The sequence below is a fragment of the Leiobunum rupestre genome, chromosome 2 (assembly GCF_980474605.1).
Source record: "Leiobunum rupestre chromosome 2, qqLeiRupe1.1.hap1, whole genome shotgun sequence".
NCBI lineage: Eukaryota > Metazoa > Arthropoda > Arachnida > Opiliones > Sclerosomatidae > Leiobunum > Leiobunum rupestre.
The window spans coordinates 85497510-85523304 of record NC_143385.1 but is presented as its reverse complement, the minus strand read 5'-3'; the positions used below and the strand labels follow the sequence as shown (position 1 = coordinate 85523304).

The 25795-nt window shown below is 37.4% G+C and overlaps 1 protein-coding gene across 4 annotated transcripts in view; it reads left to right on the top strand.

The window, feature by feature from the left end:
* LOC149960193 (receptor-type tyrosine-protein phosphatase eta-like) overlaps positions 1-25795 on the top strand; it is a 154354-nt gene that overhangs the window by 84930 nt on the left and 43629 nt on the right. For 2 of the 4 annotated variants that reach the window (XM_090166570.1, XM_090166569.1), the window contains exons 6-15: positions 936-1241; positions 5934-6227; positions 6853-7167; positions 8019-8345; positions 8418-8726; positions 13006-13320; positions 14884-15237; positions 17624-17773; positions 20988-21140; positions 21277-21415. In XM_090166570.1, the coding sequence (XP_090022696.1) occupies positions 936-1241; positions 5934-6227; positions 6853-7167; positions 8019-8345; positions 8418-8726; positions 13006-13320; positions 14884-15237; positions 17624-17773; positions 20988-21140; positions 21277-21415 (2662 nt within the window). The remainder of the gene's footprint in view (positions 1-935; positions 1242-5933; positions 6228-6852; positions 7168-8018; positions 8346-8417; positions 8727-13005; positions 13321-14883; positions 15238-17623; positions 17774-20987; positions 21141-21276; positions 21416-25795) is intronic. The other 2 variants (XM_090166572.1, XM_090166571.1) reach the window with 1 other exon arrangement.

The window sequence follows — 25795 nt, the reverse complement described above, 5'->3', positions numbered from 1 at the left end:
AATTTTAAGTTATTTTTAATTAAGACTAATTAAATAACACTAATGTATATAAATCAATAATTGAACATGAACTACTAAAAATTATTGAAATAACACTACTTTTGATGTGATTTAAGGCCGTATTAACACAAATATAATGTAAATTAATATGGCTAAAATATAATCAGGCAGTTAAGGAAATGAAATTGACAGTATAGGCAGTAGGTTTCCTAAATTCGAAGCCAATTAATATTAATGTTACTTTAGATCGTAATTAAACCACTCAAATATACGGCTACTCAGAGTGGCGTATACGGCAAATTAACACATGTTTTAAACCACAACACCCGAACCTATGAAAATTTTTAGAAATTAATCTTAAAAATCTTTAGACGTGTTTTCATTGTAAGCGCCAAAAGCATTTTTTATGTTTAATCTCTAAACGTATTCTATCTAAACACGTTTTAACGATAAATATGAGAAGCAAATAACACGTTTAATTTCTAAACGCATGATGTTGCAAAGCTGAACACCACCATCGCCTAAACATGATCGTTTTTAAACATGATAAATATTCTGTTGCATTTCGGTGTTTAAGAAACTGTTTAGTATCTAAACACCTTTTTTCTGTGTAATGATGATTTTGTGTAATTAAACGATATCCATTTGAAAAAGCACTGAAAATTATATAAAGTAACAAAGATTACTACAATTAGGGCTATATTGTAAATAAAAGTTAGGCCTTGGTCCGTTGATTCTAAAAACCACTTTTTAATACCTCACTCAACCAGCATGACGTCAAACCAGAAACGCGAAAAAGCGTTCATTTAGAAATCGGTGGCAGCGGTTACGCATTTATGTCATTGGTGAGAGTTACAGAACGTACCCCTTATCCAATGTAATTTCTAATTGATGGAAGTACGCCATTAAATGACGCGTTGTTTTTCTCATTTTAGCGCCTGAGGCTGTGACGGGGGCCCAATTGTTCAGTAGGACGTCAACGTCATTGACCTTGCAGTGGGACGAACCCTCGAAGCCAAATGGACCTCTGCATGGATACTGCGTTGCTATTTCCAAAGATGGCCAAAGCGAAAACTGCACTCTTACCAAAGATACAAGTTCACACACTTTCAGCGATTTAAATATATTCACGAAATATTCGATAACAATCTTGGCCTTCAATAAAGATGATGATCCTTCTAATCTGGGGAAAGACTTACGTGGCCAGCCGACCAAAGTCGACGCAACGACGAAAGCCGATAGTAAGTTGACGAACACTCCTAGAACATTTGCTTCAACGCTAAGGCGTTAAATATTTAAATTGACAACATTTTACGACTGCTTTCGCTGAAGACTTCTTTCTTATAAACATTTCTGGACTGGGCAATTTTTCAGCTGGTAAAGCGAAATGTAGTCTGCTAAAATACTGAAGTATAAAAAGTACTATTTAGTTTGCTTTTTATTTGAAAATAGTTTAATCATAATAATTGACAAACGTGCACCCAGACGAAATTTCCCAGCTAGATCTGTCATCTCGCTTGTGACTTCGAACAGTAAACTATAAAAACGGTGTCTTTCCAATTCGGGTTCGTGGAAGACTACTAAAAATCACACACCTATTAATTGTGAAACTAAAAAGTCCATGATATTTTGGTTGTACAGGGTACTAGGAAGACTACTATAAGCCACACATCTTTTAATTGTAAAACCTTTTGGAACTAAAACGTCCATGACATTTTGGTTGTACAGGGTACTAGGAAGACTACTATAAGCCACACATCTTTTAATTGTAAAACCTTTTGGAACTAAAACGTCCATGACATTTTGGTTGTACAGGGTACTAGGAAGACTACTATAAGCCACACATCTTTTAATTGTAAAACCTTTTGGAACTAAAACGTCCATGACATTTTGGTTGTACAGGGTACTAGGAAGACTACTATAAGCCACACATCTTTTAATTGTAAAACCTTTTGGAACTAAAACGTCCATGACATTTTGGTTGTACAGGGTACTAGGAAGACTACTATAAGCCACACATCTTTTAATTGTAAAACCTTTTGGAACTAAAACGTCCATGACATTTTGGTTGTACAGGGTACTAGGAAGACTACTATAAGCCACACATCTTTTAATTGTAAAACCTTTTGGAACTAAAACGTCCATGACATTTTGGTTGTACAGGGTACTAGGAAGACTACTATAAGCCACACATCTTTTAATTGTAAAACCTTTTGGAACTAAAACGTCCATGACATTTTGGTTGTACAGGGTACTAGGAAGACTACTATAAGCCACACATCTTTTAATTGTAAAACCTTTTGGAACTAAAACGTCCATGACATTTTGGTTGTACAGGGTACTAGGAAGACTACTATAAGCCACACATCTTTTAATTGTAAAACCTTTTGGAACTAAAACGTCCATGACATTTTGGTTGTACAGGGTACTAGGAAGACTACTATAAGCCACACATCTTTTAATTGTAAAACCTTTTGGAACTAAAACGTCCATGACATTTTGGTTGTACAGGGTACTAGGAAGACTACTATAAGCCACACATCTTTTAATTGTAAAACCTTTTGGAACTAAAACGTCCATGACATTTTGGTTGTACAGGGTACTAGGAAGACTACTATAAGCCACACATCTTTTAATTGTAAAACCTTTTGGAACTAAAACGTCCATGACATTTTGGTTGTACAGGGTACTAGGAAGACTACTATAAGCCACACATCTTTTAATTGTAAAACCTTTTGGAACTAAAACGTCCATGACATTTTGGTTGTACAGGGTACTAGGAAGACTACTATAAGCCACACATCTTTTAATTGTAAAACCTTTTGGAACTAAAACGTCCATGACATTTTGGTTGTACAGGGTACTAGGAAGACTACTATAAGCCACACATCTTTTAATTGTAAAACCTTTTGGAACTAAAACGTCCATGACATTTTGGTTGTACAGGGTACTAGGAAGACTACTATAAGCCACACATCTTTTAATTGTAAAACCTTTTGGAACTAAAACGTCCATGACATTTTGGTTGTACAGGGTACTAGGAAGACTACTATAAGCCACACATCTTTTAATTGTAAAACCTTTTGGAACTAAAACGTCCATGACATTTTGGTTGTACAGGGTACTAGGAAGACTACTATAAGCCACACATCTTTTAATTGTAAAACCTTTTGGAACTAAAACGTCCATGACATTTTGGTTGTACAGGGTACTAGGAAGACTACTATAAGCCACACATCTTTTAATTGTAAAACCTTTTGGAACTAAAACGTCCATGACATTTTGGTTGTACAGGGTACTAGGAAGACTACTATAAGCCACACATCTTTTAATTGTAAAACCTTTTGGAACTAAAACGTCCATGACATTTTGGTTGTACAGGGTACTAGGAAGACTACTATAAGCCACACATCTTTTAATTGTAAAACCTTTTGGAACTAAAACGTCCATGACATTTTGGTTGTACAGGGTACTAGGAAGACTACTATAAGCCACACATCTTTTAATTGTAAAACCTTTTGGAACTAAAACGTCCATGACATTTTGGTTGTACAGGGTACTAGGAAGACTACTATAAGCCACACATCTTTTAATTGTAAAACCTTTTGGAACTAAAACGTCCATGACATTTTGGTTGTACAGGGTACTAGGAAGACTACTATAAGCCACACATCTTTTAATTGTAAAACCTTTTGGAACTAAAACGTCCATGACATTTTGGTTGTACAGGGTACTAGGAAGACTACTATAAGCCACACATCTTTTAATTGTAAAACCTTTTGGAACTAAAACGTCCATGACATTTTGGTTGTACAGAGTACTATTTCTCCACGAACAAACTATTATGCTAATGACCATATTTTCACATTTAAGTACACATTTAGTGGAATATAAAGTTATATATATTATGGCTGTACACGGTACAGAGGGTATCTGGATAAGCCTTGTTGTCTTTAAGCATTACGAGACAGGTGCTCAAAATGGAATGTTTAAGACTCTGTTCACTTCCCCAAAAGCAACACCATACACCACAGTATCCAGATAACTAGCTTATTCTGCACAAATAATTAACTAATGGACAGGTATTGGAACGTGAAGAAATGTAGGTGTAGCTTTAGTGGGCACAGACTGTTTACTAGCACGTGCTTAATCTAGGCTCGGATTAAGTAGATTAGATTAGATTAGATTACGAATTTGAATAAACCAGATTTTAAAGGAATTGCCACTCACAATAAAACCATATGTAGAAACTTGTTAATGTTGACGAATACTCTTCGATTATCAGCTTCAACGCGATAGTTTGTATTCAGCGTTTGTAAATTGGCAACGTTCGGTGACCTCTATTGCTGCAGAAAAATTCGTAATAAACATTTCTGAATTCTTAGGTAGCTTCCCCGTTAACAAATAAAATTATAACGCGATCGGTAAAAAATATGATACAACAATCGCTTGAATAACACCATCTCAATCTTAGGTTCTATTTATACCCAGAAGTTGACCACTCAATAAAATATTTTAGATTGCTCAAGTCAAATCAGCCTTACTTTATAGTGGCTTTAAATGATACTATTTAAATTTGTAACCTTTTGCGACCGTTTTTCCTGCAGACTAATTTGAAATAAATATTTATGTAATCGGCAATTTCCAAGCTGGTAAAGCTAGATGTAGTCTGCTAACATAATTTTAAAATGGAAAGTATAAAAAATATTAATCAATTTGCTATTAAGTTTTAAACCGGAGTGTCTGCCTTCCTTACCCGCATTAAGGTTTGATTCGTTTCAAAGATTACCGGGACCAGACGGAGGGGCGCGGATTGGCTTCCGGGAAACACGAGGCGAACCGGGTGCTGCCTCGATATTATGTGCTCACTTCAAAACATTCTTGATAATATTAAAGGTTTTAATACTTATTTTGTGGGAATAAGGGTAATAGCATATGTAACATAATTACTCATAAGTATGCCACTAGCTCTATTTCTTCACTAACAGATATTGCGTCATCCGTACCGTACGTAATATTTGACGTCATATTTGACGCCATCGAATCTCAAATGCCGATTATGCCGACGCGCAATTAGCTCTACGTCTAATAAACCGACAGCCATTATTTTAGGAAACAAACCAGTTTGAACAACCAAGGCTTAGGAGCTAAAATGAATTACAATATACTGTCAAGTGCTGTTAATGCAATTAATAAAGTTTTCGGAGACTCAGGTTACTAAAATAAATTTGCATTGTCAAATAAAAGAAGCCGGTTTATTGAAAAAATAGTTGAAGTTCAGGTTGAGCTTTTCTGGGGCATCTACAAGGTTGGAGTTTTTGCAGATTCTTTTGAGCCTAGGCCTAACTCTTCTAGGCTGGGTATGGATTTTAAAAACGCTAGTGGAATATCCCACTTCGACGACTTGTTCCATTTTCGGAGAGTGATCACTGAACCGCACCGAATTGGTCATTTTCCCCAACCTTTCTTTTTCGAAACTTTAATTTCATCCGCACAAACCGAGCGAGTTTATAAATTTCAATAAAGCTACATTGGGCTGACTAAAATTTCGACGCAAAAAAATTCCTTCTCAATTTAAAGGTTTTCCATTGGCTTAAATAAATATGCTGCTAGCCAATAGTGTGACTTCCCAAATTACTAGGATGCATAAAAAGGTTAAAATCTAACGTAGTCCACCTTTTTACTGGTTCGTGGTCAAACAAACCGTTAGTGAAGATTTTTGAAGGGAATAAAGGTACAGTGGCATACTTATAAGTAATTATGTTGCATATGGTAAAAGGAAATAACCATTTCAAACAGTAAATTTATTTGAATGAGATTGTCATAACCTCTGAGGGTTCATTCCCCTAGAGACGCCACTTAAGCATTGGTTACACAGGGGAACAAGGTATTACCAATAAGATTACTAATGATATCACTCGTACATTTTTCAGTTCCAAGTGACCCGAAGGACTTTGTAGTCAAAGTGACTAGCTATAGCACAGTTTTCTTGTCTTGGAAGGAACCGGACCAGAAGAATGGAGCCCTGAACGGATTCTCCATTTCATGGAAGAAAGGCGGCACTTTAATTACGAACGAGGACATAGCAGGCACTAGAAACAGCTACAGTATTTCAAACTTGGAGCCCTACACGACTTATGACTTCTTCATTCGGGCCTTCAACGAAGAGGAAGGCCACAGATTAAACGGAAACGAATTGAAGAAGACTTATAGGACATTTGCTTCCGGTAACTACTCCTTTGAAGGCTTTGACCACGTTATTCGCGACCGAAACGAGTCTAGATGGCGCAACGGCGCTAGCTTCTCCGATGTATCTCCTAAGATCTATCGTCTGCTACAGACAAATTAAATGTCATAACAACGTTTTTTTATTAAATAAACTTACCAAAATGTAAGCAAACGATGCAAAAATTATATTAAAATTCAAGTAGCATTATTTAAAGTAAAATTTACGAATAAAGATGAGGAAAAACTATTAGCGTCTGCTTTTGCCGCTACCTATCTAGGTTTCAATCATATAAGAGATTTTTCTAGGAACCTTGGGTTTCAATGGCGAGCCAAACGGGGCGTAGTGATAGTTTTCGGTCACTAATATAAGATTGTTTACGAAGTTAAATATGTGTTTGTAAATAGTGATATATCGGTATTAATTTTTCATCATTTCTCACGTGACGAATTAATTTTTAATGGAATTTTTAATTTAAATGATTATCCCAAAATATTTAAAGAATAAAACGAAAATCTAATTCCAATGTTGAACAAACACCACTAAATACAAAGCCTGTCTTAAACTTCGTACAAAACTAACGATCATATTTAGTTTCTATATAAATTACTGGTATTTCATTTCAGCACCTGAAGTAGTTCAAAGTGTGGAATTCGATTGTCCTCAAGCCCACTCATTGACTGTGAAATGGAAGACACCCATTAAGCTTAATGGGCCTTTGGACGGTTACCTCATATCCTTCAAAGATGAGAGTCAAGGACCGGAAGAGACCATTGAGGTGAAAGATAACCGCACTACGAGCCACACGTTCAGTGGCTTGACGCCGCATACGAAATATTCTGTTCGAGTAAGAGCTTTTAATTTGGACGATTCAACGACCACGAAAGAAAAGAAACTACAAGGACCTCCGGGCGAAAAGGAGACCATAACGGCAGCATCAGGTTAGAACGTTAAAAACATTCTTTTTGAAATAGCCCGAAATACTTTAAACAGGGGCCAGTGGCGTACTGAAGGGGTCTTGATTTTGCTCATTTTATCCTGATTATTTCCTGGTTAAAATCTGTGTTATACCAACTGGACTTCATTTGACCAACTGAGTGGGGTGGCGGAGTGGTTAGCACTTTCTCCTCGCAGCAGGAGGAACCGGCCTCGATCCGAGCTTGTGGCATTTGGAGAAAACTCGGAAAAACTCGTTCCGCGTTGAGTTTACAAGTATTTTTCAATTTTGAAAACTATTTTATTCTAATGTTTTTAAAAATGGCTCTTTTTCAAAAACGCTAGAATGAAATAGTTTTTAAAATTGAAAAATACTTCCATGGGTAATTCTTTTATTTTCTTAAAATTAATACGTTTACTTTATAATAAAATCCACGGCCAATAATACTTTTACAAATATTTATGATTATTCTATTAAAGTGAACGTAAGTCTTAAAATACAAAATACTTGACTTTCAATTGACAATTTCAAAGCAGATACACATGACTTTAATTTAGTAAATCGTCACAAAGGAAAATATCCGTCCCATATGCCACCTAGCGGCAGTATATTTCTTATTTTTTACGAAAAGTATCTTGAATAAAATACGAAACGCTCTTAAGGAAAAGTACCTGAAATAAAATAATAAGTACTTTTAAGGAAAAGTATTTAAAATAAAATACTAACTAATTTTATAAAGAAGTATTTAAAATAAATACAAAATTCCATAAAAATATTTCATCTTTAAAATTCTCGTAATTGGCTGGAAATGTCTCTTCATTGAAACAAATTAATAAACCGTTTTCGTGATTTCAGCCCCAAGCAAGTGCCAAAATGTCAAATCAACCGAAACAACGGCCCGCAGTATTTTACTCAATTGGGAGAAGCCCGAAGCGGAGAATGGTCCGCTCGATGGATTCGTCGTCGAATGGCAGTGTCAGAATGGACCCAGTTGTCAAAAGCTACAAACAGAGTTAAACCCTAGTGACGATTCCATCAATATCACGGACCTTCTTCCTTACACAACGTATTCTATCCAGGTCAAGGCCTTTAACAAGGTCGAAAACTATAATTGCAGTCCCGGAACAACCAAATCTCTCTTTTCCGAAGCTGATCCTTTAACACCTCAAACAGACGTGTCTGGTGAGATTACTCGACATAAAATGCGCTTGTCCCACGAAGATTAACCGTTTTTGTTTTTGCGATAATTACCAGAACCCGAAGAAGTGGCCACGTTTGAAGTCGAAGAAGTGGGTTCGAATTGCTTAACGGTGAAATGGACAGCGCCAGAGGTCAAACACGGACCAATTGACGGTTACGTTTTAAGTTGGTACAGCGATGAGGACGATGAAGATTCTGTAGAAGTCAATGACTTTGCCATTCCGGTGAACATCACCAGTCTGAGACCTTACACGATTTATAAGATATCTTTGACCGCGTACAATGTATATAGAGTCGGTTCACCAAATGAAGAAAGGTTAAATGGAACAAAGGTCACCATACAAAACATGACCGACGTCTCAGGTGAATATATATTATTAACACTTATACCTAAAATCGCGCTTCTAAATTTCAAAATCACTGCTGCATAGGTGGGGTGGCGGAGTGGTTAGCATTTTCGCCTCGCAGCAAGAGGAGCCGGGTTCGATCCCAGCTTGTGGCACTGGGTTAAAACTCGGAACAAGTTATCTCCCCACTGGTTTAAGGGGTTTTCCCCCGAGTTCTTCGGTTTCCCCTTCCATAAAAACTTGTCTAGTTTAACGGTAATAGTTAGTGTAGGGAGCTTTTGGCTCGATCTCGTGGCATGCAGGGCTTGCCACCACCCTCCTACGCATTGTAACCCGACCACCTGAATTAAGGGCTTCAAAAGTCGCATGATGACTTAGGCCTAAGGTGGTGCCTTGGGTGATTAGCCTAGCTGATATAAGTATTACGATTTTTTGAGGGGGTGGGGGGAAACATTTAAACTTAAAGCAAGTGTCGGCTCTAGGTGAAGTAGCTCTTTTTTCAACAGATGTCGCTAGCGTCGAAATCAAAACAAGATGCTGAAGCTTCATTTTGACCCAAAAGGCGGGACATAAAAGTATGCTTCGCGTTGATTGGCTCGTTTGTAAATTTGTCAATAACTTCAATTATAGTTTACAATATATTTTATATGAGATATATAGTTTGGGTTAAAGTTCATTAAGTAATAGCAAGAATGTATTGAAGTTACTAAGAATATTTCAGCATAGCATTAACCCCTGGTACCATCCTCACAGCTTTTATGGAGAAAGTTCGTCTGCATTTAAGGGGCATTCAAAGTCATACCATATAGCAAACTTGAATGGGAAAGCGGACGAATTTAAGCTACAAAGGCTGCGAGGATGGGAATCAGAACCCTGTAGTCCAATATTCTTAGTCACTTCAATACATTCTTGGTAATAGTAAAAGTGGTGGAAATATAATACTCTAAAATGGCTCTCTGACGACGTTATTTTTTCGCTATTTGGAATTTTCGCTTCAGTTCCCATTAATAGATGGCTCCACGCTCTCCACGAAAGTCATCTTTTTCGAAGATTCGGATAGATTCATGGCCATCTCTAATAACAGGGGCCTTTTAATAATACAGGTGGCAATGATAGAGCCGACAGTTGCTTTAAATTAACTTTAAAACATTTATATGTTTATCACTTCGCCGAAATTTTACCCATAAATTGTTGCGGAGATAATATTTTTTAGCAGATTTCCTACCTAATTCCTAATTTAAAATTTCTTGTTTTTCATCGTCTTTTCGCGCCATCTAGGAACCGAAATTGGAATCTATTTTTTAATTTCATGTTGTCATGAGTTTAATTACTGAATACAGCCGAATTATTTTGCTAAAGAAAGTTCGATAATGGAAGCTCCAAATATTTTAAATAGCCCAAGAGGTTACTATAAAAAGCACGATAAAGGTTTATTGTTAACAAGTAAAGAGAAAAACATAATTTTAAACGTTTATAGCTCATTAAGACAACGTTAGCCCCAAGAAAGCGTGGTAACTATTTTAATAGAAACTGCCAATTTAACTAGTAAGACGTAGAAATAAATTTACAAAATTAAATAATTATACATACTATTTTAAATTTAAGAATGATAGGAATGCCTTATCTTTTAAATTTGCTCGCCACCACAATTATGAAATTTAAAAATAAAGATTCCAATTTTGGTTTCTAGATGGCGCTAAAAGACGAAAAGAGCAAAATTCGAATTTGACCGTAAAATGGCCAAATTCAAATTTCGCGCGGTGGAATGACCGGAAACGATCTGAGGCATCCTGGCGCCGATTGTACTATATATTTTGTCTTTCTTAGCCTGCAACTGACTAGAGACCGTTTATTATCTTCTTACGTCGTTAATGGACTTTAACCAAAATTATATATCCCATATATTGTTCAAAATTACTATAAATTAAGTTATTGTCCTTATAGTTGGACTCTAACCTAAATTATATAACCCGTGTAAAAATATTGTTTATTATTGCGGTAATTTATGTTATTGAAAAATTTACAAACGATCCAATCGACGCGAGTGGTACCTATAAGTACCACCTTTTCGTTTTCGACGCTAGCGACATCTATTGAGAAAAGAGCTATTTCACGTCGAGCCACCATTTTGTTTATGATGTTAGTCTTGATAAATTTTTGTCAGTCTCTGGTTTATCTCTAAACATTATCTCTCGGCTCACTCTAATAGCAACCAATATTAACACCTACCAGCAAATTACGTCAACGGTAGGTACCCAAGAAATGCAGGAAAGCCTACCCTTCGATTTAAAAATGGAGTCCTTAATCCACTTCGCAATTCACGACGTCAACAGAATTATTAGCCAATTGAGAACAATGGTAACTGTAATGCCCTTTATGACATTGTTATATCTATCACGTAACATTATTTGAAAAATGTCTCGAAATAAAGCACTCTACATAAACTACAGAAATAACTATAGACAAACTACTTCAAAAGGGACTTGTATCTTAACAAAATAAATACCGTCTAGTGAAAAATGTGACATAACCACCCATAAGAGTGCAATTAGTGAACCTGAAAATGGAAAATCCTTGTATTCCTTGTGCTATTAAAAAGGTTACCATGGAAACAAAATCTCTTGATCCAGAGTTAATGACGCGTTTTTCGTCGCGGAATCTGAAATGAAGTAATTTGAGTCATATGCCGTGGGAAAGGTTTCATTAAAGAAAATATTAAGTTACATATAATAATAATAATAATAATAATAAAATAGCTTTATTAGGATATCCAACTCAAGTTTTTTAACTGCTTTCCAGTTAGGTCCTCTCGAGTATACAAATAAAAATACTTATTTAAATATATAAATGTGCTAAAAAGGGAAACATACAGGTACAATTTTAAATAAGTCAGAACAACAAAAATTAATATATAAAAATATATATATACTAGTACCAGTAGATTGTCCATGAAATAGCTAACGACATTTATTGAAAAAATAATTATTTTTTATGTACGCAGTGATAATGAAACGCCTGATTTGAAATAGTTTATCGGACATACGTGAAAAATATCCTTATTTTATTCACGAAGGCTACCGTAGCCATGCTACATGGTGGAATTCCTTTTTTGTAAAGAAAATGGCAGGTTATTGTGGGTAGTCTTTGTTGAGAGCTACTTTCTAATTTAAATAGCTTAGTTCAGAGGTCAAATCTTAAAAAACCCTCACGAAGAAAAGTATCTGGTAGAATTCAAATATAGAATTTGGGTCATCGTAGCTAGAAAAACAACAGGTTTGTTTATGGTTTCTCTTTAAACTGCCAAAACAGATAATTCAAAGTTCTGGCAGCATGCTCGTGATGGTGGCAGGACAGTCGGGGATGATTTTATTGTGGCCCATATTTAAAGCAACTGTCGGGTCTATCATTGCCACCTGTATTATTAAAAGGCCCCTGTTATTTGGCCATGAATCTATCCGAATCTTCGAAAAAAATGACTTTCGTGGAGAGCGTGGAGCCATCTATTAATGGAAACGGAAGCTAAAATTCAAAATAGCGAAACAATAACGTCGTCAGAGAGCCATTTTAGAGTGTTATATTTAGACCATTTTTACTCTACTTAGAGAACTTTAACCTTAACTATATATCCCATATAAAATATATTGTAAACTATTAATATAATTGAAGTTATTGACAAATTTACAAAGGAGCCAATCAACGCGAAGCGAACTTTTATGTCCCGCCTTTTGGGTCAAAATGTAGCTTCAGCATCTTGTTTTGATTTCGACGCTAGCGACATCTGTTGAAAAAAGATCTACTTCACCTAGAGCCGACACTTGCTTTAATCTTGCATAGCGGTAAAACACTGGAAAATGTCGAAATGTTGAGATCTGTCACGGGTGTCCTGTCCTTGAGGTGTGTCTACGTATTGAGTGAACTTAATTATACACCCGGCCTCTATGAATATATGAATGAATGGACAGAAATGTAGCCGAATAAAAATGTGTTACTTTAAAAAGCACTATAAGCAGGCCCATCTCTACCATTGGGCTAGGTAGGGCTAAGCCCTAGGGCGTTGAGCTCCGGTAGGGCACCGTCTGATCCTTAATATTTTTTCTATAATTTAATTGCAATGACCCGGCTATATGAAAAAGAGTGCCTCATGTCATAAGCCCAGGGGCGCCTGAAAGGTAAAGACGGCTATAAGCGAGATAAATATGTCGGCTCGAATAACACTCTTCCACCAATTAAAAATCGACCTTTTCCGTCAGTTTAAAAAATTACTTTTGAAGATCTAGTGAATGTTTTGTTTTTAGAACCATCCAATCCGGATTTTGAAAAAATTGACGTAAAGTTCGATGAATCGAATTCTAGAATGGAGCTCTCCTGGCGGCCACCGAACGAACGAAACGGCCCCATCGACGGCTATTACGTGAGGTACCAGCGACGCCAGAGATACCCCGGAGACGAAGCGCAAGAAGGAACCATCCTAGAGAGCGGAACTGGCGTCCAATTCCCAGCTCTGTTCTGGAGAGAGTTCGTCATCGAAGTGTTCGCCTTCAACGACAACCGACACGGCGATCGAATCAACGGATCCGTTTCTACGCAAGAGTTCGAAACACCCATTGGAAGTCAGTTTACTTATGCTCTTTTTATTTAAATCTGACTATGCAGGGTTATAACTAAAGGTTTTAACTAAAAAACGACAGAGATCTAATAACTAAAAAAGTGTTTTAGCTACGAATTGGAAATTTTAAGAGTGTAGGGGTCCATTCGCCACATTAAATTTAAATGACATTGAACTATGTCTTCAAGGTCATCCAAATGTATCTTGAGAACTATTAAAAATAGAAACTTGGTTTCAATTAGAAAAGTGTTCCCCATCACAATTTATGTTGAAATAGCTTAAACCCGGTGTAATGTGACCAATCGGAACCTGATAAATTTTATACCAAAAACAAGAAGATCGTAAAGGGAATGACCAAGAGAAGACACTTAAGGGATAATAAATGGAAAACTACTATTTCTAAGACATCAACATTTTCATGACAATCTAATGAATTTAAACAATACTCTTATGAAGGATATGTTATGCTTGTAGTCCTAATTATTATTAACCACTTTTAAATATGACTTTATTATCCAAAGTCAAAAGTCTAGCCAAAGATTCCAACATTTGGCGCTTTAGGTTCCCTTCAGTACTGTGTAGGAATTCTCTTCCCCGAAAATGGGTACTAATGAACCTAAAAATTCCCAATCCACACTACTATAGACGCATTCACATATTGCCTACAGGGAAATATGAAAAAGGGGCGAAATCCACCTGAGGTACCTTCCTATTTAATAATGTTTGAGGTAGATGGCGACACTACAAAGTTTAAGAAAAATTAACTTTTTTAAAAAGTTATTAATTAATTACTAAATTATAGTACTTTAAATTTTTATTAAAAAAATATAATTTTTGGAATTTAAATTAACAATTAATTTTAAGAGTAGTTAACACTCTCCGCCAAAGATGGCACTATAATACAATTTTAAATTATCCGATCAGGAAAGATAATTTTGTAATTTAAATCTCGACAAAACCGTTCTCCACTAAAAACTGAAAACTTTCAACCAATCGTTGAAAATCCAAATTATGGCGTCATGTTGCTATCAGAGCGCCATCTACTAACAAATAACGCCATCACCACGTTACCTCGGATGAATTTCACCCCTTTAAAGTCGTCTTTGCCGGTTAAAAATTGTAAATCGATCTATTGATGCTAAACTTTTTACTTTGGTTTAATTATTCGAACGTCGGAAATCGATGAGCTCCCGAGCAGAAAAGTTGTTTGACCGTCATGCAATAGTGGTAAAGAAATTCACTAGAAATTGAATGAGATAGCTCACAAATCAGTTGTATATTATGACTTTATTTACCTAGACTAAATTAGCACAGGCAGGTACGTTTATACATACCACCTTAAGTTAACGCGAGTTCACAATAACGTCACTGGGCTCTTTTGAAATATAATGTATCCCCCTTATAAATTTGCAAATGGTAATAGTAATTAAGTGACTCGTTAATCGGTAATTTCAACTAGGTTTGTCACTTTTCAGTAATTTCAAAATAACAATTTCTTGATGTATCCCTTTTTAGTTAGGTGAAATTTTTATTTAAATTTCAATTCAATAAGACTGGTTTTACGTAGGTCCGAGACAACCAAACACGCCGCAAATTACGAACGTGCAGAGACATAATCTGAGTGTAACCTGGGACGCCCCAGTGCCACTAAGCGGCCCCACGGAATACGAACTGACGCTTTACGAAGGCAACGGGAGCACGAACGAGGGACATTGCGAAAAGAATTTGGGCATCAAGTGGAAAATTAAACCGGCGTTAGTGATTCTCGTGGACACTTGGAACGACACCAGGAGGGACATCGGAGGACTGAAGGCCTTCACTTGTTACAAGGCGCGAGTGACGGCCGTGGTGCGGAACTACGACAATACAACTCTTAAAAACATGAGCGCCGAATCCATGGCGAATCAAACTCTTGATGGAGGTGAGTCTTAAGGTTCGTACGGCCTTCTTTCTCTCCTTAAAGACTGTATTAAACTTCTACGTGTTAAATAATAAGAAGAGTTTATTCTTCGGGAAAATGACTATGATACAAAATTTGGCGTTGCTCCCAATCCCCTTACACTCTAACAGTATGTTGTCCAAAATTTCTAAGCGGAAATACAGCCTGCTACACCGGTAGTTTCACCATTAAACTCTATGCCAGCGTCCACTAGCCCGGACAGGTGACAACCATGGGCAATAGAACCCTAAAACTGACAGTCACACCCTCGACGTAATCGACTCATCCTGCCAAAAGGCGCAGCAATGGGGTGACCAACTTCCACTTCGCGCACAGCTGGGGGATAGGGAGTGGATGCTCTAGCAACTCTAGCTGACACCATACGTACGTAGGTAGAAAGCAGAGACCTTCATAAAAGGCTCCTAAACCGGAACGACGGACACAATCCACGTAACTCGGTATGGCTCCAAAAGGTGCTTCATACAGAGACTCGCCGCCCCTCATCAGGCTTCCCAATCCTCCAATGCGGCACGGATACCTGAACCCTCTCCGTTATCCTGAGCCGAAACCCAGTTCCCAGCCTCTACCTGACCGAAGCCGGAGGCGGAGGTAGGACCATTTGATCACGGCTAACATCTCCCAGTGCGTCAAAGCCCTTATTGAGCGGAGCGAGCGAAGCTCTCACTGCAGCGACTTCAATGGAAAAGATGCCTGTCGTGCTGTACGTCCGTCGCATCGCTGTAGAGTTTTAGGGGGCGCGTAAATGGAGGGGAGCTACAGCGACTTCAATGGAAAAGATTCTGTCATGCTGTCGTTCGGCTGTTCATCGCGCAGCGTTAGGGGAGCGCGTAAATGGAGGGGAGCAAAGAAAGGCTTCCTTCCCCCTTTTTAGCCTCTATCAATAGAAAGAGAATATCGCGGGGAACCAAGAGAAGGCGAGCATTGGAATTTACCCCTTTCTATCGTCGCTGCGTACAGCAATAATTAATCAAACCACATGACCGTCGCCTGGTTGTCGCCAATTTTTGAAACACATTGTGAAACAGTGGAAGAGTACCAGTTCAATGGGTATGAAAGAGAGTTCCCCCGTTTAGGGTTAGGCCTATATTTTGTCATCGGTTCCACGATTTTTGGGCTCGAGGGGAAACTCAAGTCAATTGAGTGCCCTGACTGACCTTAACTTCTTTTCCTCACTTTTTTTTCCATCATCGACTCGTTCACATTATGAGCGAGAGCTGTAGGTTATAGTTATAATAACAGTACTAGGTAAGCATCAGTTTTCTCTATTTTCTTCGCTTATAAAACTTTTCGTATTTTGAAAGAAAATTATTTTTCTTCTTCAGTCTTGTTTCTTTCGTATGTATTGAAAATCGTTTAGCGGCTCTCTGTAGTGGTTTTGTCCGTTATAAAATGTAGCTTTCTTATACTTAAAATGTTTGAATCAAAGTAAAGGAGAAAAAACTCGTGAATTGAATTCCAGCCATTACGCGCGCTCCGCTCAATTCCGGGTTTGAGACGCCCTAGTGTTACAAGAGCCGGAACCCGACTCCCCGTTATCCACCAGTTATCCTTGACCCGTTAAGGGCCACGCTCTAACAGTAAGCTCCTTCCTCCTAACAAAAGAAATCAGCCCGGAATCTCATTGGTTCCCTAAAACTGACGTCTTCCAACGCCATTCAAGCATTCGCTCCTCACGTAATTCCTTCCCTGCTCTCGTACCAGGGAATACGTGATGCCTGCAGGTGTCCTAAATTGGAATAAATATGTCATCCTTGATAATAAGAAGGCAAAAATTGATTTAAATATTTTAAAAACATTATTTCCATCATTATTGATGAAAGTTGGTGCAGTTAACGAAAAAACTTGAAAAGCACAGCGGCGTCGTTCGATATAGCCCCCGGATCCATTCTTCCGGTGTGACGTAGAAGAAGACAAACGTAGATTATATTATTTTATCCTTAGCAGATAGCATTATATTTGTGGTTATATCAGGGGCGGATTAACCCTTTCGTCGCCTCTAGGCACAGAAAAATTTGGCGTCTGTCTAACAACGTGTTGGTCAGCTAAGTAGGGGCAAGCCAAGTACTTGAACCGCGGGGCTTAGAGTTTTGGCGTCCCTAGAAAAATGCCGCCCTAGGCACGTGCCTACTCTGCCTACTGGTTAATACGCCCCAGGGTTATATCGGTACCTTTTTCCTTTAAATTAAGTACGATGTGACAAAGAACTATGGCAGGTAACTTTAAAAGACTTAAGGTTTGATTCCATGATTCATTCAGTCTAACAAGAAATCCTTATTATAAGAAAATTAGTATAACCCTTTTATAATATTAAAAAATTAATTTTTAGAATTTGCTTTTTCAATTGCAGTTCCGTATCCTCCCGACGACAACCTGACTAGTATCGCGGTGCACCAGAAGACACTAGAATTCTTCATTCCGGCTAAATTATTCGACGTTTCGAACGGCAGAATTCGCCGATTTGGGGTCATTGTTACGATAAACGTGAAAGAACCAGAAAGTAAGCTATCACTTATCTTCAAATTTACCCGCGTAACTTCGCTAGTAGCTAATAGGCAGCTATACAATAAAAACCATATGGTCGTTCGCTGTTCTCACATTTCTGCCTTTCGCGGAATCGTGCTAACGGTACGGGCTAGGAGATAGAGTGAAGAGCCTTTATCGAGATAAATCGGGGGAAATACAGATGGGTCAGTCCATGCACATTAACCATTTAAATGGCCCAGCGATAAAGTAAATTTTGATGACCTTGAACACCTTTTTCAAGGTCATTCACAAATTATATCTAATATCAACAGATTAAAAAATTCAATTCGAACTAGAATTTTTCTTATAAATTTTTAACCAAACATTTCTCATTGTTGAAACATTAAATCATAGAGAAAGAAGGAAGGGGAGAGGTGGTGAAGGCGAATTTCCATGTATTTCCCCTTTTCACGAAGCGGCTCTTCGCGTCATATGGCTACCATGGTTACCGACTGAATCTTGTACAATAACGCGCATCGTTGTGCGCAACTACGCTGTTCGTTTGCGTTTTTTTGGCAAAGGCTTACCAAAGTTCGGTAGAATCGGTAATAAATTTAATATTGAAATAAAAGTAAGTTATAATTTTATGTGGTATAAATTGAATTTCTTGACTAGTATATCTAGTGTTGCTATTGCAATTTATATAGCAGCACTTTGTGTGGTAAACCATTTTAATTAAATCTCACTACCTATAGGCACGTGGCAGAACCACAGCTGTCTCTTTCACCTTGGATTAACAATAGAAGAATTAGTAGTGCCTACCTGGATATATCACTTGGAAAAAACCTGACAAGTAAATGACTTTTGCGACAGCAGCGCCGCTTTGGCGAAGTTAACACGAAGCCTTTCACAAGGCAGAACCCGTAACAAACACTTAGGAAATGAACGCGGAACGCTAGAGTGATATATCCAGGTAGGCAATACTATACAGTGATTTCAGTATCACGTGACACGACGTCACCTATGCTTTTTCCCACACAGAAAAAATCCCGCACAAATTGGCGGCCATAGCCAAAGCTACGAACTGAAACTACTCTATTGTTAATCCAAGCTTTCACTGTGGGAAAGTTTCAAATTCTCACATATTATGACGATGAGCAACGGCGATGCGCGTTAGTGTACGAGCTTCTCTCTACCGTCCAGTTTACGCCGCCCCCTTTCTAAATATCTCTCCCCTTCCTTCTTTCTCTATGATTAAATGTATGCTTCTTGGGTAAATAGCTAATAAATATAAAAAAAAATGAAAAAAATCAAAAGTGACGTCATTTCCGTTTTTTGGGGTTTTCTTAGACCCCCCGAAAACGTTAATATCTTCCAAACCAATATCTACAGGTAATTTTTGAAGCAAGAATACGATTCCTTGTCCAAAATACGCCTAGAAAACTAATTTGTGATAGTTTAAAGGTATTTAGCTGGAAGATATGGCCAAAAATGTTGATTTTTGGGTCGGCGGAGCCTTTGGTGGGGGGAAATTTCAATTGTTCATAAAATGGCCAATTTTATCGATAGAGGGCCAAAATTTTGAAATGGTCAATATTTCAAGGCTACTTACGCACCAAAATTTGATGTACAAATCGGTGAGGTGGTGCCTCCCAACCTCTAGATTTGATATGGACTGACCCAGATATCTTTACTATCACCCAGCGTTGCCAGGTGTACGATAATTATCGTACACTTCGATAATTTCGAGATAATTTTTAGGACGTACGATATTTTCAATGGCGTACTATATAGTACGCATTTTTCGATAATTCAACTCATGCCTACGATAATGTACGATAATTTTTTTAGTTGACTGAAAACCAGTTTTCAATCGGTGGAACTTTAAGTGTTATTAAAAAAAAATTATTTAACAAGTTTAACGTCAGTATTTAACACCAAATTTCAATCTACCGCCAGTTTTACGGCATACGATAATTTATTTCTGAGATCAGGGAGTACAGAACGGGAGTCGTTTTGCCAGATCTTTTAGGGTTCTCAACCAAGAAGCCAGATAATCGAGGTGGGGTGGGTGGAAAGGTTGGCAAAATACGGGACAAGATACGGCTTTTTGCGCCATCTACCTAATTTTGTGGCTTTGTTGTTTATGGAGGAAGTGGATGCTGCCGTCTTTCATTAGATAACGTAGATCCTAATTGTAAATATTTAAATTATCTTACGACTGGCAATATTCCATGTTTCTTGAGTAAAGAGATTCATTTTTAGGATACAATACAACTTAAAACAATGTAAATATAATTTTGTATCACATTTCAAACCTTAAGCCTTTGCAATGATTGGCTAATATATTTCCCATGTTTGCCTTTAACATGGCCTTTTTAAACACATTCCCTAAAATAGAACAATAAATTTTATAAAATGATATAAAATAATTATAAGATCGGTTAAAATAATTACAATTTTTTTTCTTTTGACTTTTGAAAGTCGATTTATGTAACAAAGGGCCTTGCTTATTTTCACCACGTGTGAAATTTGAATTTCTCAACAAAAACCGCATGGCCGCTGATAATAGATGGCGTTAAATAGTCGAGGTGTCCCGTATTTTGCAGAGGCGCCTGCTGAAGTGTAGCTCATTGCAGCAGAACCAAAAAGCCCCCCTCTTTTCATCTCCCGTTCTGTACTCCCTGCTGGCAATGCTGCTATCAACTCAACTAGCAAAGGCCGAGCTACCCCGCTAGTAGCCAAGTTCCTTACATACGTCTGTTAATATTAAACTACGAGGGTTGGGTAACTTGGGTTTTCAATTTAGATATCTCGTAGGTAAAATAGACCTTTGAGATTTTTAGGGTTTCCAAATTTGAACATGCCACTGCTAATTTCCAGCTTCCCTAAACGGAACTTACAGAAGCGTTATTTGAAACCATAGGCAACTTCTTTCATGCGCTTTTATTTCCAGCAAGGAGTAACAAACACAAGGAGAACGCAGCTAGCCTTTAAACACATTAACGCAGTGTTGTGTACAAATTTCATTGGACGAGCCTTAACGCTGAACGTTTTACGGAAAGGGGGAAGACAATTTCCTAATTTTCCCCTTCCGACGGCAGCAGGCGCTAAAGCTTCTAACCAATGAAAACTGTACACAAGAAAATGCAGGACTTTTGAAGGGTGGCGGTCTCCTTGTGTGGGGTAATGTGTTTGCTGCTCCTAGCTACTAGCTTTCAGTAACTTAAGATATATCGTTTGAACAGATTCTACAGAAGATCCGAGAGAATCCGGGGACATACTCGTCGAGACGAAACTGCCGTCCTGGCAAGATGTCCAGTCAAATCCTTCGATGGTCAAGTACAAAGCTACTCCGGATCAGTGGAACCCCAGGAAATCGAACTCTAGCTGGCCCACGGGTACGGGAAACACTACGGAATGAACGAAAGCCTCGAAATATGCTGTTGGGCTGCTGGCACTTTCAACAAACATATCTAGTGGCAGGCGGTTCAGTAAAGATACTATTAATACTATCAATATTCGTATTGTACATAGGTAAAGAGGACAGCACATTTAATTGCACAACGAAAGTTCAATTCGGTGAAGATGGCGAACAGTGCATTCTTGGTGCGCAAAGCAATTGCACCGGAGAAGACTTTTGTAACGGACCACTGGCACCAGGAACGACGTACAGGTAATATTTGCCAAAAGGATATATAAAAGCAAAAGTGACATAAGACCCAAAAGTGTGTCAACTCTACCTTCGCGCCCGTTAAAATGTTTACGGAGAGCTAGTCTCACAATATACTACATAACCTACTAGTTGGAATAGTACTAGAAACTTTATATTTGGTCTATGGTCTGCCGCGATTTTATCTCTTCGGTTTATTCTCCCGTAGACTTTCGTTCTAATACACCTCACTTGGCGGCGCTGAAGTGGAGGAAATTTCAAATTTTGATGACGTATTTTCAACCCCCTCTCCCACTCCCTCTTTTTACTTCGCGACAAACTCTCATTAAACATTATACCATACTGACACACTTTTGGGTCTTATGTCGCTTTTGATAAAAGTAGTTCCTTGGTATTTCCTTTTTTTACACTTCACGTTTTCATGTATGTCCTGTGGTTGATCATTGGGACTATTTTTTAAATGATAGAAATCGCAGTCTTAAAGCAAGTGTCGGCTCGTCGTGTACTAGCTCTATTTTCAACAGATGCACAGTGTTTCAAAATCGACTTTTTTGTGCCAAAATTAAATTTCAACAAAATATAATGAATGTGTTTATATTATTGATCACTGTTTTTAGCTCAGTCCGAAAATATAACTTATATTCTGGTAACTGCCACCAGGGGGCCAAACGTTCCCCTTTGGGAATTTTGTGGAATTTCTTTAGTCAATGTGTGTATTGGCTTCTGCGAAACGTAAATTTAAAATTCGGTGAAAATCGGTTGTACAGAAGTTCTGTAAAATGCGCTCAAAGGTTCAAATTTTATCAAAATATGGCATATTCAAACGGCCTTTTTCCAAAATGTTGCAAGTAGTTGCAGAAAAAATCATCATAATTTGGTAGAATAAGTTCCGCATTATAACTTTCAAAAAGTCCGAGTGCGAAGTTGCGCGAAAATTTCAAGATATATACATTTTTATAACTCCGAAAAACATTTTTTGAAAACGCAATTTCGCCAGGTCTCTGTTCATCTTGTTTTCCTTCTTTCCACTACAAAATATTCTACGCCGGATCAACTTCTATTTCATCCTCCTGTTAGTAAGATTTTGCTGTGCGCTTGCGCATGTAATTTCCAACAATTTAAAATTTGAGATACAGTAGTTTCATGAAGGCAAAAATTAAACTAACAAATCTAATGTCAACAAAATATTATTACAATGGATTTTCTTTTAGTTTATTTCTGTCTGTTATTTTTAACTTAAAGCAAATCGTGCTTTTAAACAGTGTATATATTGCAAACCAAGTAACTGATGTGTGCAGTGGTTACTAGTTTGGTTTCAACTCTTAATTTTGTGTTCGTCATGTACCCATTGAATTTAACTTTTTCGAAATCGCCACTTTCTTTAACTGTTTGTCCAATATAAATTTGTTTTTAAACACCTCCTAAGCTCTGAAAAATTATTTTTAAAATTAAATTCAACGCTGGAATGTCAGAATTAAGAACTAATGAGGTTTGTGTTTCTACTTGCGAATCACAAGTGGTTAAAAATAGAGATCTAGTCGAGATTTTCCTGAAGGGAAATGATTTCGCAGAAGAATTACGCCTTTGTTTAGAACGTATCAAGGATCCAGAACATTTAACACTAGATGAAGCAGGATTAAAGTTACAAGTTAAGAAAATAAAAAATTTAAAAACAAAGTTTCTAAACAAGTACAAAAGCAGCCATCGCATCAAAAACCATTTCCTGACAAAGAATGCGGATTGGTTAAGTAAGACGTTCACCAATATTACACTAGAAAAAACCTCGGTTAGCAAAGATATTTGTACCGAACCCAGCACTAGTTCCACTGGAAGGCTAACTAAGGATTTTTCACTGATGCGTCCTCGCACACAAAAGGGACATTTCAGTATTATCAAATACCTTGTCTGATCAACCTTTGACAAAGGTTTTGAAGGCTGTACAGTTGTCCGCTAAGCGAGATGGAGAAAAAGACATTTCCACTCTATTGAAAGAGGTGCTAAAAAGTCCTGCACGACCACATAAAATTATTAGTCAAATTAAACAACCTAATATGTTTCGGAAATATACCCCACAAGAAGCTTTCGCTCTGATAATTGATGAGGGCTTAACGGTGAAGACTTATAACCGCTTGAGAGAAGGTGCAAAATCCCATGGTATCGATTTATACCCAGCGTACCGTGAAGTGCTCGAAATAAAAAAAGAGTCCAGACCCATGGTCCCGGTTCAAATATCCGACACATCAGCGGTGATTCCATTGCAATTCCTTTTAAACCATACGGTTACGCGCATTGTACACCTACAAGCTGAAGTTTTAAGTCAGTATTTCGATATGTTACATATGGAAGAGCAGAAATTCACTCTTACACTTTCTTGGGGATTTGATGGGAGTACAGGGAAATCTCAGTACAAACAGTCGTTTTCGTATGAGAACGCAAATAACGACGACCAGGGATTGTTCGCCACCACCGTTATTCCACTTCAGTTTAAGTCTGAAAATGGTCACGTCTTATGGAATAACCAAACGCCCCAATCTGTTCGATATTGTCGACCTTTACGACTTAGTTTCTGCAAGGAGACGGCGGATGTAATTAAAGAAGAAAAGCGCCGAGTCGATGAAGAAATAAAGGCTCTTTCACCACTAGAATTTTTTTTTTAAAACAGATAAAAAGTTATCGGTCGAATATGATTTAGCCTTTACTATCATTGATGGAAAGGTATTGAGCATCGTCACCGGAACGAAATCTCAACAATCGTGTCCCATTTGTGGAGCTACCCCATCTCAATTCAACAACATTTCTAACTACACGTTCACCCCTAAACCTGAAAACCTCAAATACGGAATAAGTCCACTTCACGCGTGGATACGATGTCTAGAATTCTGCCTTCACCTTGGCTATCGAAACTGCGACGGTTTAAGATATTGGCGCGTAGACGGGGACGAGAAAAAGCAAATCTTTCAGAAGCGTAAAAGAGAAATTCAAGAGAAACTGTTGTCCCAATTGGCACTTCACACATACCTTGAAAGTTACGGCTGGTACTTCATGCCTGTAAGCGTGCATAAGCTTCTGGTTCATGGAAAAGACATAATAAAGTCTTCTACTCTACCATTGGGATTGCTCAGCGAACAGGCTGCAGAATCAAAAAACAAGATGTATCGCCAGTATAGAGAGTTCCATGCTAGAAAAACTAGCAGAAGAGATAACCTACTTGACATCTTCAACCGATCTCTAGATTCGTCTAACCCGGTAATCTCAGATTTTTCGCTTGTTGAAAGAAAGAGAAAAAATAAAAACAAACCACTACCTTTGGCTGCTATTCTTTTGTTGAAAGAAAGTAATCAAGTAGAATTTTTGCAACCGCCATGCGCTAATGCTGGTGAAGAGTTCGACATTGATTTGGAAGATTCATTTGATTTACATGCGGACATGCAAGGTCTTGGTCTTATTTTGGAAAATGAGGAACATTTTTAAATAATATTTACTTAATTTTACTTATATCACTTAAAAACTTAACTCGTGCAAATAATGAAAGTGTATTTTTATTTATTATAAATTTTACTTGTTGTTACACGAGTATTTTTTGTTTTCAAAAATGAAGTATTCATTTCATTACTTATTTCAACGTAATTTGTTCAAAATGCACAATACAAGATAATAAATGTGTGTTTGTTCATTTATATTGATTCTTTATATAATAATCGGCAAATGGTACTTTCAATTTATTGTAGGTTCCTGTTCTAAAGTTGCTAAACAAAGGAAAAGCAAAAATTAAAATGATTTAGTTTTGTTTAATTTAATTTATTTTTGCCTTCATGAAACGACTGTAGCTAAAATTTTAAATTGTATGAAATTACATAGGAACAAGACATGTGAGACAATCTAAATCAATTTCTGCGAGAGCATGCGCACAGCAAAATCCTACTAACAGGAGGATGAAATAGAAGTTTATCAGGCGTAGAATATTTTGTAGTGGAAAGAAGGAAAACAAGATGAACCTGTCGAAATTGCGTTTTCAAAAAATGTTTTTCGGAGTTATAAAAATGTATATATCTTGAAAACTTCGCGCAACTTCGCACTCGGACTTTTTGCCAGTTATAATGCTGAACTTATTCTACCAAATTATGATGATTTTTTCTGCAATTACTTGCAACATTTTGGAAAAAGGCCGTTTGAATATGCCATATTTTGATCAAATTTGAACCTTTGAGCGCATTTTACAGAACTTCTGTACAACCGATTTTCACCGAATTTTAAATTTACGTTTAGCAGAAGCCTTTACACACATTGACTAAAGAAATTCCACAAAATTCCCAAAGGGGAACGTTTGGCCCCCTGGTGGTAGTTACCAGAATATAAGTTATATTTTCGGACTGAGCTAAAAAC